We start from the raw sequence: 17,674 nt of genomic DNA, 5'->3' as shown, positions 1-17,674 counted from the left end.
GTCTGTCTCTGCTGCTCTTCATCCTACGCGGCTTCTCTTGTGCTGCTGAGGGATTTGCCCTTGGCAACCCACTTTGTTTGCTTCAGCCAGAAATGGTTGGAACGTCAAAAAAAAAAAAAAAAAGAAAAAAGGAGAAGAAAAACAGGAGCAAAACTGCATTATTTTTCTTCATACAGTATTCTTGGCACAGGAGAGAATGGCTTGCCTCTTCACCCAGATTTGGAAATGGATCTCCTCTGCACATAGAGGTCGTACAATGGGTTTTGGAATAAAAAGACTGAAAGTATGTCAGATAAAATCAATGCTAACACGGAGAGAGAAGGCAAAGAGGTCAGCATTATTACTGTTGCGCCGCTGCATAAGTTAGAAAGCCGCGCTATGGGCTTTGAAAGTTGTTTAATATTGAAAACTGCTTTAAAAAAACATGCTTCAGAATTGCTGTTTTATTCTTCTAGAATCAGTTCACAAAGCAAACCTGATCTCAATGATAAAATACTTCTGTGGAATTTATTTTAAAGGAATTGTTTAGAGCACCAATAATTGTGTCGCTGAAAGACTAAATATGGTGCAAAGCGCTTTAGAAGTCCCTAGACTGGATAAAGCGCCCTACAGGAAATTTACCGTGTAATTGTGCAACCAAAGAACAATTAAAAAACCAAAAAGTTCCCAGTTAAAAAATGGAAGTTGCATCGATTGCAGTTCTTTAGTATAAAACTCTGCTCTGGCAAAAGGAGAGGGATTTGACTTATTTATAATATTAATATTTTATTCTTTCTTGTTTTTCTGTGTTGTATAGCAAGTGGTTTGGTCACATAACAGCTTTGAAATAACTTCACAAAATCAAACAATGAGTCCAGGCAAACAGGTGATGGATCCAAACAAGGGTTTCCTTTAATGATCATTTGTCTTGTAAAGAATATAATACAATAACAGTACTAGAATTAAGAACATACACTGATAAATATCAATAAATACTGTTGAGCCACATTCACACAGCCATATGCAACGTCAGCTTCAGTCTTTTATATATTGCATTTTGTGTTCACCGCAGAAACCTGCAGGCTGAGACGCTGCGCAGGGAACAGAGCCAACAATGAAGTTCGTCTGTATTGTAAATGCCCAGCTTTTCCTCAGGCCCTCCTGCAGTGCCAGTATTGACCAAAGGGCCTCTGTGTATCTATTGCAGCAGTTTCACAACAGCAGCAGCAGTGTGTGTGTGTGTATGTGTGTGTGTGTGTGTGTGCGTGTGTGTGTGTGTGTGTGTGTGGATGTTTGTGGATATGTGCGAGAAAGAGAAAAAAAAATCAGGTGCAGCTGGGATTCGAGGGAGCTTTCACCGGCTGTGTGAATGTGGCCCAGAGAGGCTAAGCAACAAACAAACACACCCAGAGTATAAATGGATTGTAAGGAAAGGAGGAGAGTAACGCGTGAGGAGATATGTAACGGAGGAAAGAGAGGGAAACATCCGTCACCGGCTCCTGCACTGCGTTTGTCTCAGTCATTCTCACTCAGCTGCAGGAACACGTTTCCTTTCATCCATCCGTCCCGCTTTCCTGACAATGATAAATCGTCTCAACTCAGTTTCCGCGGTGTAATGCTGTATGGACACCACTAGGGGAGAGGCCGGGGAATGAAATAAGAGTGAAAGAGAGTTTGGAGCGAAAACAAAAACCTGTGAAAAGAATGAACGCGCAGAGGAGAACTGTGTCTGTTTTCCTGTCATTTAGAAAACACTCAGCAGCCAGTCGATGCGATTGCGCCGTCGATGCCATTGACGGACTTAATAAGAGCACAAGACAGACTGCCTAATCATGAAATCAATAGTCTGTCTGTGTGCAACTGAAGAAGGACGGCAGCCACTGCATCGTTGTTATCTTGCTGTCATTACCGACTCTCGTTTTATTGCATGCGCCTCCTTCAAGCTGCTTCTTGACAAACAGACAAGGTGGAGTGTGAGCCCATACCTTCGACTGACCCGCTGCATCTTTGCTTGATTTATTCAGATGGACCTTTCGTTAAAATCCCACCATATTGAGCCACATTTCACACCTCTCTTCGGCTCAGCGAGCAGAAACAGACTCACTGGCTCCCCAAAGGAGTCGCTGCAGCCTCTAACCTGAGAGACAGCTGGCCGAAACATCCTAACAAGCTCAATGTTATGATTATGATTTGCAATGATCAGGCTTTGTGGCTGTGTGTTTGTCTGCCCTCAGGCCTCCGACTGTAGCACCCAGAGAGGAAAGGCGAGCCGAGTGGGAGTGAGGAAGATTAAAAGAAGGATTTTGAAAGGAACCAAACACTGTGTTTGAAGTCAGAGGAGGAACTGGTGTGTGTGTGTGAGTGTGTGTGCGTATTTGAGCTCATTTAACGCGTTTGAGGTGAAACTTTTTTGTTTAGTATTCCTGTGAGAAACGTTGATGGCTGGATTCAAAGGAGGACATCTCTGCGTGAGGACAGCACGGTCTGTTTTTGTGTTATAAAAAGATCCGCTTTAGTCACGTCGGTTTTGGTTTCTTCAACGTGCTTGGCTTGTGGATTTTTAGGCTCAAAGCTCAACTCAGTTTCTTGCAACTTTATCACATTATTTTTTAGGTCTCGTCACGCGGCCGAACCTTTGCCCAGCTGTAATTACCCTGTCTCTCAGCATCAAGTCTGCAGTGAGAGGGTCTTCTGTCTGCCCTTTTATTCACCCACCCATGGTCAATCTATTTTACCGGAGCAACGGGAGGGAGGGAAGAGAAAGCAGCCTGACATCTGCAGAGCGACAGGGGTTTGATGGCTGTGACAGCCGCCATGTACCCTCCTCTGACTGTCCATCAGCATTACCCTTCCCCTGTCATGGCAGCTCTGTGGTTGGGCTGATAATGCAGCTTGTTAATTAGGCATGCAGGAGATTAATTGAACTGATACAAAGGTGTAAGACGACTGCTGTTGTCCTAGTCAAGGTGAGAGGAGACAAACCAAGGCAAAGATATCATCTGCAAATAGCAGATTTCGCCTTATAGCATGTAACATGTAGCGAAATCATTCGGTGGCCGACTGGGACCGACCGGTGAACAAGAGTTTTGAAACCGAAAGCTAATTTTAGGTTTTTTAACGTGTTGCTCAGAAATGTAAGAAGCTGTTTAGGATATATGTTTTTTAAAGACACGTTGAGACAAGTCTGTGGTAAGTCCAGGCTGCAAGAAAGCGAGCGAGAGCAAGACATTCAGCAGAAGGTAGGTAAGCTGTTTTCAACCTTTTGAGCTTTCCACTCCTGTCTCTGTAGATTGACAAAGTTATACTACAAATATACCTTCAGACACAGGTATATTTTTGCAATGATAGCCATGCTAACTGCCCTTTTTGCTAATATAAAGATACAAAAAACAAAGCACTATATGGCCTAGTGGTAGAGCACAGGCACCATATGCTGAGGCTACGGTGATCAGTGCAGGTTAGTTTCACCATTTACTGCATGTCTTCCTCTTCTCTCTGTACAAAAAACCTTAAATCAGCTTAGGTCAGCATCTGTAAGTACAAGTTTTACAAAAACCACTAAAAAAATAAAAAAATCAGGCACAAAATTCTGATTCACACAACCTCAGGTAGAAGCTACAGTACTGAAAACATTAACGCTCTGTTAAAAATAAACTTGTAAAAGAGAGAGAAAAAAAGAGGAAAGTGGATCGGCAAAGACGGATGAATCCTTCAAAAGCACAAAGGTGCTAAAGGAGTAAGAAAAAAGATCCAGCAAAAGATGAAGAAACATCAAAGCCAGACATGCCGGAATGAGGGTCATAATCCCACATGCACAAACCTCTAGGGTTGGCTTTAAAAAGAAGAGCAGCGATTTATCTGGACAGTGAAGCTGAGAGAAGACAGAGCAAAGCGTTCTTCTTTGTTTTGTTTTTTTTTCCAGTCCCCCTCAATCTCCTGTTTAGAGCACAACCACGTGGCAAGGACATCTCCAGGTGGGAGTTTCTGTCTGACCCAGAAACAGCAAGACTTAACCTCACTGCGCCTCTCCATCGCCAACGACGGCCTCAGCCGCCATCACTCTTTCGTATCGTGAAAACACACGAACGGCGAGTTCAACGATACAGCTTCTTATTCCCTGTGATGATGTTCGACCCCAGTCAGTCAGTACAGCTCTGACAAATGGCTTCACATCGGTCAGTCTGTCTGGTCAACTCAATCGACTGTTGAGTGGGGGAATAATTTTACTGACAGTCGATGAAAACAAGTATTATTAAGCAATCTAATGTGATGTCTAACTTATCTGATAAGATCATGTGGGACCTATTGTCACTTTTTTGTTATTTTAGTTGCGAGAGGAACATTAAGTGCACAACACAAGAAACAGGACTGCAGTGAATTTTACTGGCGATCCAGAAATCCACCTCATCTGTAAGCCTTAAAAAGAGGTTCTATCATCGCAATGTGTTTGAAGAGTGATTATAATGAAAGAGAAGAAAAAAAACAAAAAAAAAAAAAAAAAAAAAAACAAATGGGGATTGGATGCATTTACTCTGATGAAACATGAGAAGGTTTCTTACACAAAGTTCTCAGGAAAATCTGTCTGATAAGTTAGTTATATCAAAAACAGCTGATTGGGTAAATCATCTGTTTCCTTTTTATGAAAAAAAATAATAGCACAAACATTTCCTGTACAGTGGAGGTATAAAGTACTTTTTTCATTTAGATTTGATTGTGTGTGTTACCGTCAGTCTACATTTCATATTATATAGACTCAACATCAAGATGAATGCATTTAAAATTTTTGCATTATTTGAACTCAACACACTTTTTCCCGTGTAGACTGATAAAAGCAATTCAAGGGTTTTCTGAAACTAGAACTGGATGCACAGGTGTGAATTCATTATAGATTTTACTGAATCCATAGAAATGGAAATGTGCTTCATCACTATTCTGTTAAAAAAATACTTTTCCAAGTTTGAGCTAACTTGTGACTTAAGCAAGCTTAAAGTAATTTGGAGGTAGGCATCTATTTATACATTTATTTGTACAATAGGGCTGACTGTCAAAAGTAAAATGTGATCATGTAGAGTAGAACGCTGAGCCAGTTGTGTAACTTGTGATAAATAAACCGATAATTAAAAAGTGTCACAGTGTTTCTGCTTAACTTTGCAGCAACCAAACCCACTGGATAATGAAGAATCTGTTTAGCCAAGTCCTTTAAAAGAAATATTGACTTCCATCTCAACAACATCTGCAGGGTTTCATTTTGGAAAGCTTGAACATGAGATGGTTCATCATTTTCTCTGAACATCCAAACTGATTTTCCGACGTCTGAGAGTGACTGTTGAATCGCCGAAGCTCGTTTAGGTGATCTGGACAAGACAAACGCATGAATAGACGGATGAGTTTGAGAAAATCCACTGGACATTTAAAATTGTGCAACTAATTGCGCTATCATATTTTCATACTAAATCCATATTACAACGATATTCCTGGCACGACTGATGTTTGAAAACTTTTCACTGGTACTCGGTGCTTCTACTCACTTAAATGTTTAAGTTCAGCAGATGAAATCATCGTGACTTGATTATGATTTCTGTGTCTGTCTAAATCTTATGACCCTCACCGTTGACAACAGGAAACAAATGTGGACGTTTTGAGCTGAGTTGAGACAATCGATATCAAAGTGGGTGGGGGAGTGGGTGGGGAGAAGAGAGGAAGTGTTGGCACACCTTCAACCATTCGAGATGGCTCAGATGATTTATTTAGATGAGCCAGAAACCGGAGCCACTATCCATTTTTCCTCTGGGCTTTCATCATCTGATCTAAAGCAACTGTCTCACACTGACAAGAAAAATACAACGCTAACAATCAAATAACTCAATTAACAACCGCCTCTGGTTGAAAAATCAGCAAAATCTGTAACAGAACGACGCAGCGGCGGCGGCGGCGCTGCGAGTCCGCACCAGTGTCTTACAAAGAGGCAAACCGAAAAGCAGCAGGATCAGGAGATAAACACAGAGCATTTGTAAAAAATAACTGTTCGATAGACAAAAGGCTCAAGTCAATATCACGACGTCTCCCATTGACTCGACTGACTTTGATACGGCATTTTCAGTGATGTCACCCCTATTTACAGTTCATACTAAAACCACTTCTCGCCAAAGAAAGTCCATACTCAAACTAAAAATGTTTTTTTTTTCTTTTCGTTCTCAAAAAACAAACAAACAAACAAACAAAAAACAGGCCAAGGGCTGAGCTCAAAGGGAGAGTAACTGGATCATGTGTGAGAGAGGAGGACAGACAAAAGAGCTGGAGCCCAAAAATAAAACAAAGAAAAGGAAGAAGAAGGGATGTCAATGTGGATGTTAGAGTCCTGGCAACACCTGGCAGCATTTAGGCAGGCCTCAGAGGGGACTAATAAGCAGGTTGCCTCTGTGCACCAGGGGATGAGGAGGTGAGTGGGGGAGTAAGGGCAGAACAGAAAAGGGAGCGGGGAGTTCATGGGCTGAGAGTTTGAAGTGGTATTTGGGGAAATGAGGACAACGGGGAGACAGGCAAGCTGCAGGTTGCAGCAGAGAAGAAGAAGAAAAAAAAGAGGGTGCCAATCTTGTGTTTTTTGGTTCAGAAGAGGGTGTGTTTGTGGCCTTGGTTGAGCTCCCCTCCATGGCGTCCCCCCTCTCTGTGGCCATGCCGCTTGTGCTTCCTGCGCTCCCTCCTCGCCTTGTGGTGGTGGCGTCGGTAACGATGGGCCCGCCGAGCTGGCGAAACGAGAGAGAGAGAGAGAGAAAGAGAGAGAGAAAGAGAGAGAGAGAAACAGTGTGATTTATTAAAGTAGAGTTCTAAAGTTAAGAAAAAGAAAAACCTGGAAGACAGACACGCATCCCATGGGGAACATCACAGGCTTTCAGGTGGATTGTCGAAGGCAGGTGGAACCAGGAAGGACACAAAGGAGAGGGGATCAAAAAGCAGCAAGGTCAGAATGTCCCATTCTCCGTGCAGAGTGTCTGAAACACTGAGGGGTTATCTGTTTCATCTCACATTGTATGGACCGGGTGCCTTTAGTAAGGGCGTGCCTAGATAGCCACCCACTCCCATCCTCTGTGAGAGCTCGTCCCGGGGTGTGGTGCCAAATCGTATCGGTCCGACATGTCATCTGCGATGAACGCTTACAAATGTTTTTATCTTGCGGCGCGTCAAAACAGCCCGCTTCCGCAGATTAGGAGTCAGAGGAAGCAATGGCGTCTTTATCAGTTTGAACAGAAGCTACATTATTTCAGTATTTCATCATTACTGTCACTCTCTGAGCAGAGCAACGTGAAACGCGAGCCTTCGCTTGTAGAATATTCAAGTTGCTCCTTATATGTCTTCTTGAAGAGGAAAGACGTTCTGCTTCCTGTGTAATCTGAGAGTCAAATCTGATCAGAGCACAATTAACTCTGTAAACGCTAAACATGGGGAAGGTGTGTGACATCAGGGGTGTCCAGAGTCAGCCATCCAGGGCCGGAGTCCTGCTTGGTTTCGTTCTCTTCCTGGTTGCAGGCCTGCAAATGATCCATTATTTGACTGAGGTGTTGGGCCAGGGGAAGAAATATAAGATGCAGGATGTGCCGGCTCCAGAAGACTGACAGAACACCCCGAAAAGGATGAGGTATGAAATCTGACATTTTATAGTCCCTTGCAAAGTATCGACTCAGGTGGGCTAAAGATAACTCCAGAGAATTTATTTGTTAAAAAAACCAAACATGTATTTCTAAAATCTTTTTTCACCGTGATGTTACTGTGTTATAGTGCGTCACATGAAATCCCATGAGCATACATTGAACACAGTGATTATAATAGAACGTGAAAGGGTTTAAGACGGGTGAGCGAGTCCTGACTATTCTCGTGTTTTGCATCGTGAACATGCAAAATACACAGTGAAAAAAGGCTGAACATGTTCCCTTTCCAGCACACATTCATTCTATTCTATTGCATTGAGTCTGAACCTGTTGTAAAGGAAAAAAATAAAATCAACCTTGAGCATAATGCACTTCAAAGGATACCCAATCACTTCTGAGAAAACCCAGGGGAATTAATTCAGGCCACAGCCACGGTAATGTTTTTGCTTGCAATTATTAATAATGAGAGCAGGGCTGGCGAGCCACAGCGCTCACAGTGACAGCCGAGCCTCAGGGCTGCTAATGTAGGTTCGATGTTCGGGACCCGTGGCGGGGAACTTGCTAAAAATAAAACAAACCAAAGTACATCTTTAAGTAATGTTTGTGAGAACCTTGCTGTGTAAAACTCACATTTTATACAGACGATTTTGGGTCGGTCCCACTTGCCGTTGGCACGACACTTAGCAGTAGGAACGTGGCGCTGCAGGAAGCCATCACCGCACTGGTAGCGCACTATGGAGTGGATGTCGTAGTGGGAACGCTTCCGACCAATTAGAAAGGCATTGTCCACGCTGGGAGGGGCCCCGCAAAGCACTGGAGAGACACAAGGGCCACAAAGAGGACAAGTTCAGAGCAGGGGAAGCCCGGACGAAAAAAGAAAAAAGCTGGATCCCGGATTGATCAGTTTCAGAAACACAGAGCCGGGCTTGAACGAAGCAGCTGATTTATGCCAGGATTAGGAACATGCTCACTGATGCCTTCAAAAGACCTTAAGCACAATCACAGCTCAGCCAATGCTCAACAACATATAAACATGGATTCTTTTTTCACAGCATTTAAAGCTCAGAAGGATTAGGAGAAGTGAAAGTCACTCCACAAACACATTTGAGAAAGAAAAAAAAAACCCTAATAACTATAAACTAAAACAGGTATTATAGCAAAAAAAAAATTATACAGATAAATCATATTGCAAAAGCTAACTTTTACCTTGCTACCCTCCAATGTTATTGGCTAGAATCTAGTAATAGTAAAATTACTGGTGTGTTAAAATTGTTAAACTTTTGATTGTCATTTATTGGAAAATGTCCTTTTAGCCCAGTTAGATATTTATGTAAGCAGTACCATCTAGTGCTAAAACTAGAACGACCGTATAAGTTTAACAGCTAAAATCAATAAGCTGAATAACTTAATACCAAACATTGTTTAGATGCTGTTGACGTGCAGCAGCTGTAATGCTTTAAACACCCATTCCAGTTTTGATGAGTGAGCGCTCTCTCTCATTTAGAGCAGTAGAAAAACAACAAGAGAACAAGTTTGAATACCTTTAAGATATAAAATAATAATTAAAAACAATGTGCTCCCAGTTTTATGACAAAGCAATAAAGAAATAAACTAATAATGAAGAAATGGAAAGATTATGCTAACATGCATATGTGCCTCACATATTTAAAACAATTTTTTTTAAATTAAACTCAAAGAGATTATGTCGAAGTAAATTATGCAGGTTGATGCATTAATAGATGAGCGTAATTGGTGGAAACAGATTTTTCAGCATTTCACTTGCCAATCAGAGATTAGGCTGACTGGGTAATTGATTAAACTCATATGGTGTTGCTCCATCTCCCTTAGTGGTTAATTTCAACAACGTAATCTGCAGGCTTTATTAATATTATTTTAATCCTTAAGACAACACAAAGTAAGATAGACATGAGAAAAAGATGAAATGTTTTTGAAGTTTGTTTTTTTTAGACGCTTAACTAACTGTGATTGTTGACTTCACAGAACACAATTCAAAACTTAGATGTCACTTCTTTGGTAAAAACAAAATCAAAAAATAGGAGGTCTTACTTCCTCTACCTAGATTTTCTTCTTTAGTTTGGTTCTACCGGCGTCTTCATTACACAAGTAGTCTTTAAATTACAAGGATGATGTGGGTTCATCATCCACATTTAAAATCCCACATTTCAGGACGCATACAGACACACATTCAGACTTTGACTTACAGTTTTCTTAGAGCATTACCGCATCGAAAACATCATAATCTGGATTTCGTTTCTGCAGGACAGCAAAGTCAGTGTAAGACTGAGTGTTGAGTGGGTGCCTGTCAAGGTAAAAATGCAATTTCGACATATGAGGAGAGGAGCGAGGATAAGGAAAATGTTTACAGAAGCAGCAGGAAATAGGACTGACACGCTGTGCAGAGACTGACAGGATGGGAAAGCCACAGGGAAGCAGTCCAACAGTCTCCTGCAGTAACGCTGGATGGTCTGAGACTGTCTGGTTAGGAGTCACAGAGCTGACACTCAGCTGTCACCTGCTTTACATTTAATGTGGAATAATCTCTGTTACATGCATCTAGTCTACACTTGAAAAGCTCATGTAAACACAGCTCACAGTTAGATCTTAACTAAATATTAGTGATGGACATTCACGATCAGCTCTGGACTAATCACAATGGTACAGTTTTATTTCATATTAATGCTGAACTGCATGTCTTTTTAGGCAGAATTGCACTAAAAATCATCATCATCAACAACTTTACGTAGCACTGTAACACCAGCTGCACCGGAAACAAAGTGCTGACCATCACTAACAGAAAAATGATTAAAAGCATTCATTGAGAAAATCAATATGAAAAAACACTGCACTAAAAAGTATTGTTAAAGCGACTGCATTTATTCAACAAGTGAGAAAAATCAGACGCTAAGAACTAATTTTTAATATTTTTGTGCGTCATCAAAACTTTTGGAAACTGTTAATACTCTGGACAACGACCACTCTTCCATAGCACAGCATTCAGTTTTCTCTAATAACTTTTGTTCAGACTTGTTAATCCACTTTTGCATTGGGTTGTTTATACTTTTGAATCATTAACCTATCGTAGTACATAGGTAGGCTAATAGGTATTCATACGCATTTTTTGTTTTTTTTGGGGGGGAGTTCACCAGATTTTTTCATAAAAAAATGTCCCACTGTGTAAAAAGTTAATGATGCCATGCATAACAGGGTTCCTGCGGGTCCGCATAATTTTTCACGAGATACATTGCTGGTCGATCAACCACCCACTCATCTAACCAGTATCAGTGAAGCTGAAGAATCTACATGTGTTAACATGTGATGGCGGTATGAGTATCAACTCTCTTTCCTGTGAAAATATCACCCACCAATGGCTGTTTTAGAGCTTTGATAAACTCAAGATGACACTCCTGCCTGCAGTTCACCAACTGTGAGTTCTGGAGATTTTCTTTACCTCACCTAACATCCTGGTCACTGGCAAGATAAACACAAGATACGTCATCTACCTTGATGATGAGTGGTGATGAGAGATGCCCTGAGTCACGTCATATTTGTAGTCCAGAGAAAGAGAAGGCTACTAATTAGCCATAAATGAATAAATACGAGTATGAATGAAAATGCTTTACTTTCATTTCAAATGGGTTATTAGAGCAGGCGCCACAAGTGATTCGGATCAAAACAATTCTTTCTGGAAGACGGGATTTTCCTCCAACGAATGTACTCAAATGAAACGATCCATTTTATAAATTGTTCATGCGCGACTTTGCTGCTGCAATAAAAGATTAATATATTTTCAGGCGCTCTTCACATTATGTTACCGTTAAATGCGGCATGGTGCCAATAAATGTGGCTTTCGCTTCAAATGCTGTCTGACAGTCAAACTACCGCCGATTTCTTCTGTGAACTTTATTCGTGCATCACAGGAATAACCGAATATGCAATCAGAAGATCTTTGTCGGTTTTCCCAACGTGAATGATTCAACACCCTCTAAAAGGCGAAGCAATATCATTAATTCAAATGGAAATCCTAATGCCACATTTACAGTTTAATGGGTTGTGAAAGAAGAAGGGAGAGGAAAATCAGACTCTTTATGACACAGGAAAATCACTGAGTCAACAAGGACGGATGGCTAAAAGGTAGATTTCTCTTTGCCTACAAGCCACGTAGAGTTTTTCTTTTTCTTTCTGTTTTTGTTTTGCAGGGATGGCAAGACAAGTCAGATATACTGAAAGATGGATGAAAGAAAATGTCACTAAGCCCAGAAGAAGCAACCAAAGCAGAGATTTCACAGAGCACTTTTTAAGTCAGGGCTTTATGCTGACATCCCAGCATAAAGCCCTGGATGTCAAACTCTATAAGTCGGAATGAAAAGATCTACACCAGAAAATCCACAGAAAATGTTGCTCACAGGGTAGCGGCACACCTGAGGCACAGGCATACACCTGAAAACTGCAGTATTATGTCGACTACTTTATATATTTTCCTCTTGTGTTCAGGAATTTTACATACATTTAAATAATACAAAAACGAACGTACACTTTATGAAGCTTACCGAGACACATTTGTTTATGTTTTCTAAAAGTTTCATACATTGGATGTGTTTATTCATGCTGTGAGCAGCGACAGAGGGATTATTTGCGGCTTTATGCCTGTGTGGCGGGGGGTTGCCAGTGTGAGGCAGAGGAATGCAAAGAGCTGCAGACAGCTTGATGCAGGGTCCTCTCGGCGCTCCTTTACGGCCTCAAAGCGTCTGCACACCCACTAACAATCATGACAGGGAAACGCGAGAGAGATGTAAAGCGGCTCTGTGTGTGCATTTTCGACCAGGAGAGAGAGAGAAGTTCACGTTGACAGATTCACTTTTTTGTTAACAAAGAACAAAATGCAAAATGCTTCTCTTTGTGAATGTTGCAGGTGACTTAGAGATGATGGTTTCATTGTGGAGCGCTGTTGAAACACAGAGATACAAGGCAATTAAAAAAAAAACAAAGCATCCCCAAACCAGAGTAGGTCTGAGCCGTTCTCCTACAACGCTCTTATCGTCTCTGTGTTTTGAGCTTTTCTTCCCTAGATGAAAGTATAAATCTTTCTCAGAGCAAAAACGAACGCAAAAACACGAGACCTTAAAGTATTTTTGGTCTAGGATCTAGTGTAAATATCTTAGTGCACTTGAAGTAAGACAAAACTAAGTTCAAAGTAACTTTTTAGAAAGAAATGGAGATTATTGTAGGTAAATAAATCTTTAATATTGATGAAAAATACGAGTTTCACTGGCAAATTATTTCACTTATAACTTTTCCCGTCACCATTAAGAAATTACTGACTTGATACGATGTCTTATATCTTGCTGCTTGTAAGTTAGTTTGGTTTCATTTCAAGTATACTACGATACTTTCACTAGAACGAAAAACACTTAAGAAACACAAAACTCTTAGCGTAAAGTTCTCAGATCCCTCAAACTTTTTAAGATATTCTTAGATTCTTGTGTGAGTCCAACACAGAGTGGCTTTTGTTTAGCAGTGAATTTCTTCTGGCCACTTTTCCACCAATGTTACGTTTGTTTAATGCGCAACATTCTCCCACCTGAGCTGCTGATCTCTGCAGCCCCACCAGAGATACCAGCTCCTCAGCCTTACTATGTATATAAACAGCCATGTTCTGGTTTCCCACCTTTAATGCTTCTTTGCAGTCATATCCTAGTTGTCATCTGTGTCACTTTACTTTTCCTGACACTTGAAAAAGTCTCAAAAAAGAGGCTAAAAAACAAAGAGGAGCTGAAAAACTATGGAGGGCTCACAGCATTAACACAGGACACCATGCAAATTCAGCTTCCAACCTTTAGCACACAATAATCCATCAAAAGTGTAATAATTTCAGACTGCATGTCCTCTGAAGGTGAATCCCCTCCTCACGTTTTTCTTTTTTTTCTTTTGATGAAAGAGCTCAAGGCAAATGATTTCCCGGGCAGGCTTTCCAAATTTAAATGCACAGCCTAATCCGTAATAGGACTTGTTTTCCAATTTTCCTCAAAATGCAAATTAGTGGTGCATTATTGTCGTAATAAAAATGTCAAAAATAACATTCTTTTACTAAAATATGTTAACACACGCTATCTCTTCTGCGAAAATGCAAAATGTAGAAAATGTAGAATATAACATCAAGTATCTTTCCTCTTCTGAGATAAACAGGAGGAAAAATTGTTGCTAGCTGCGTGAGGCGGCTCCTTGACTGTCTCCCTGGTTGTCGATCAATGTCTGATAGGTTCATGTGAAGAGAAAACAAACAGATCACCTGAGCGGGGGTAATTAGAAATCCAGCAGGGAACTCACAGCGTGGCGCTGACAAACTCCACTGATCGGACAAGACAGTGCACAGGGTTACCAGGAGTGAAGAAGGGGCTGCCGGCGGGGAGTAGCGGGAAGATGAAAAGATTCTGCTGATTTCAATTGACTGATTGAGGTCAGAGGTGGGCCGGATGCTGGGGACTTGTGACAGTGTGCTTCAGAGGTGGTGCAACACCTTCCTTGTGAAGGAAATAGCTTTGCGCTTATTCTGAAATAGAGCAGGACCGCCTCCGGAGGGCTCTGCGTTACGTCAGCGACAGAAGGAACGCTCTCTGTGTTTTGCAGAAGCAGACTTGATTTGGTTAAATTATCATAGCGACAGTCTAAAAGAGGGCTGAGCTTTCTCCTTTATAGCTCTTCACTGCGTCACCTTCAGCAAAACTTTTAATTAGTCGTAGATCTGTTTGTGTTTTTGGTTTCTCGTCTCCATTAGCACAAAACCTGGTGTTTTAAAACAACCAGTTAATTTTTGGTTTAAAGATCAAAAATTATGTGCAGAGAAATTGGCTGACGACTGAAATTTACTGGTACAGGTTGGACAAAAAGTCAAAAATCTTTTACCGATGTTTCATTTGTTAGTGCTTCCTGGCCGCACTGACAGAAACAAGCTCTGGTGTGGAAGTTGTCCCTAAGAGAAGAAGGCTCATATGTCAGTGTCTTAGCCTTTGATCATAAATGTGTTCTGTATGCAAATCCATGGCAGTTTTATGGCTGCAGCACCTCAACAGGTGACAAGCAGTTCACAAAAGGACAAACTAATTAATATGTTTGCTCTGTTGTCTGTGATGACCAAGCTTTATAAGAATAATTCATGAGCAGCGTGCTGAAAGCTACCAAATGTCAATGAAAGAGGATGACGCAGTGAGGGAGACTCTGAAGAGCTGAACATGTCCTGATTGAAGAGGCTCAGAGGAAATCTCTTCCTCCAAATGGGAGATGTGTGTAATGTAAAGTATGTTCATAATCATCTTAAGGTTTTCTTTTTCTTTCTGTTTTTTTTAACCAATCCTTGAGGTTTAACAGCAGAGGGGCTGCAACACTTCTGAACTGATTTACATTCAAAAAAGTTCTCTGAAGAACTTTTGCTCACCTTTTTCTATACCTAATAATTGCACTTTTAAGTCTCAAACTGAGCAGAGCAGCAGCACCGTTTCCACTGTATTTGTCTTGCTCAGCCCAGGCTCCTCAGTCTCACTCTTTAGATTTGATGAATTTCTCTTCCAACCTGCTGAGTGCTGCTTCGTGCTGCAGCCCCAGGCTCTCACCTGTTCCCTTCTTGCAGACGTAGGGCAGATTGTAGTTGCAAGGCACATCGTTCCATTTGCCGTTCTCATGGGCGATCATTACTACGCAGTCCTCTCCTCCGGCAAAGAAATTGTCAGGCTGGTTTTCCCGCCAGTTTTCATATTGCTACAGACGTAAAGAAAAGTACACATGCAGAAAGTTAAGAATGACAACAGCTGAGTTAAAAAACCCAACAAAAAACAAAACAAAACGCGTGTTGAACTTTTTTGATTATACAGTTTTACTCACTATGGGAGGCAATAAAATCTCATTAAAACAGCATTAGATTTCTTGCCAAAGTGTCATCCATCTGTAAAAGTGATTTCTAGTTGTCTGCTGAAGTGAGTTTGTGCTGTCTGTCAGCTCTGAATATGAAGGGAAGTGCTTTGAAACAGATACTATGTTTGAGATGTTTATTTTGAAGTGAGAAAGGAATAAAAGATTTGGCAGGACTTGCTGCTAAAATTTGGTTACATTACCATTGGAAAAGCCTCCATTACCTTAAAATAGTTTTTGTAGGAGTACTTTGGGTTATCTGCAGAACAGATAAATGGTGGCAGGTGAACAAAATGAGGTAAAAACAATTCGCAAGTAGTCTGAGAAAACCACAGCTGGCATCTGCTATAATGTAGCTTCCTGCTGGAACTAAAGGGCCATTTCAGTTTTCTTGAGGTGTCTTGGATATACTACATCATGTTTAATTAAATTTTACAGAATTTGTAATTCATAAAACCTCTACAGTGTTTGCAGTCTCATGAGCTTCAAGTTTCTGTTCACAGTATTTGGATTTTATAAAGTTCTGACTGCATTTACTGCTGTGTTTGCTTGCATTGGCGTGGACAATTTTCCGATATTTACCTTTAGTTTTGTATTAATGTTACCTGACAAATTCTGCAACCATGTTGTCAACAAATAAAGGGCTTGGTTTTAATGTTGAGACTGTGTGTGTCAGCAGTGCAGCAAAAAATAAATCCAAGTGCATATCATATAAATCGATACATGCCAAAGGCAGAGGAAATGACATTTAAGAGAACGGAGTCCAAACAGGAAAACTCTGTTCTGATAATTGATTTGTTACATAATAATCAGGTTTATTTATTTATTTTTTAAAGTATATCAGTGATCAGGATATTTTTTTGCGCAAATTAGATATTCTTTCGTGTCTCATCACATCCCTCATATCTGGCATTTTAAACTCTGCTGGTTAGAAATATTTGCTTCCTCACCAGGTCTGTCTTGTCCGTCCACTGAAAGTCATCCTCCACTGTACGATCGTTCAGCCCAATCCAGGTATTCTCATGGCTCAGACCTGTGTCAGATGTAAGACAAATGAATAAATCAAGTGTTAGAAATATTGTATTTAACCAACACTTTTGCCAAAATGTCATGGTGTTCTCCAAGTCTGTCTAAAACACAAAGAATGTATGACCGCATATAATTTTAATGTCCAAAAACATTTATTAGGTTGAGAAATGAAGTTTCCTTATTGGCTGCAGCTGAGAGACAATAACAGCAACCAGCGATGTCTGAGGGCGACTGTTCAGTGGTTTGTTTTTGGGGTTTTTTATGAATGAATTTTCCCTAATGGAATTTTGGCTTAAACTCATTTGCATGTGTGGGCGTGCAAAAGTCCCTGCACATACTGTACGTATTAAAATTTCAATCACGTTGATGATTAACATCGTTACTGGGTCCATTAATCTTGCTAATGGTTCTGAACCCTTTATTGCAGGGGTGGAGACACCCATTTTCAAGGCAACTGAGCACTTTTTTTTGGGGGGAAATTAAAAAAGAAAAAAGAAAAAAAAAGAAGCGTTAGATGGATGGTACTGTGGCCTCACTGAGACAGACAGCGAGTTGAACATTTCAGGATCATGCTGCTGGTGATCCTGATGTCATAACTCAAGTGGCGGTAGAGCGCTGCTGGGGGGGAAAACGACGGGGTTGAAGAGACGAGGCGCCGAGACACAGAACCGGGTATGTTGAAACAAACTGCTGACTGTGGTCAACAAACATACTGCGCAGTGAGTCTAAGACAAGCAGAAATATAAGAATCAAACACTCGCTAAACTAGAAAACTTGTAATTCTCTATTTACTTGCCACAAAACCCCCAAAGAGGTAAAGATATGTATTTGCTTCAAATGAAGTAAGTGTAGCATAAGCTGAGGTTACTATTTGTTTGCACAATTATACAGAGACCCAGATGTTCATATTATGGCTTTGTCATCTGTTACTTCAATGAGCTGATCTGAGTTAATTGGAGGCACATCTGAAGATGTATTTTGAAGAATCACCTCAAACACACCACTTCATTGTGTGGCATCATGAAAGGAGGTCATCCAGGGGGGAAAACTGTGATTCGTTTGTCTGATTCGTTCTTGGATCAAAACCGCAGAACCTTCAGATT

General features: G+C 40.8%; 1 protein-coding gene across 1 annotated transcript in view; it reads right to left on the bottom strand.

The window, feature by feature from the left end:
* Positions 1-866: 866 nt before the first annotated feature.
* ncanb (neurocan b) overlaps positions 867-17,674 on the bottom strand; it is a 150,150-nt gene continuing 133,342 nt past the window's right edge. The window contains exons 13-16 of the mRNA XM_055053145.1: positions 16,493-16,575; positions 15,248-15,392; positions 8,253-8,435; positions 867-6,722 (exon numbers count right to left, since the gene is read on the bottom strand). Coding sequence (XP_054909120.1) covers positions 6,586-6,722; positions 8,253-8,435; positions 15,248-15,392; positions 16,493-16,575 — 548 coding nt within the window. The 3' untranslated portion in view covers positions 867-6,585. The remainder of the gene's footprint in view (positions 6,723-8,252; positions 8,436-15,247; positions 15,393-16,492; positions 16,576-17,674) is intronic.

This window comes from Poeciliopsis prolifica, unplaced genomic scaffold (assembly GCF_027474105.1).
Source record: "Poeciliopsis prolifica strain line A6 unplaced genomic scaffold, Auburn_PproV2 SCAFFOLD002, whole genome shotgun sequence".
NCBI classification, from domain to species: domain Eukaryota; kingdom Metazoa; phylum Chordata; class Actinopteri; order Cyprinodontiformes; family Poeciliidae; genus Poeciliopsis; species Poeciliopsis prolifica.
Note: the sequence above shows the minus strand (reverse complement) of the source record. Positions and strands in the feature narration are given on the sequence as shown.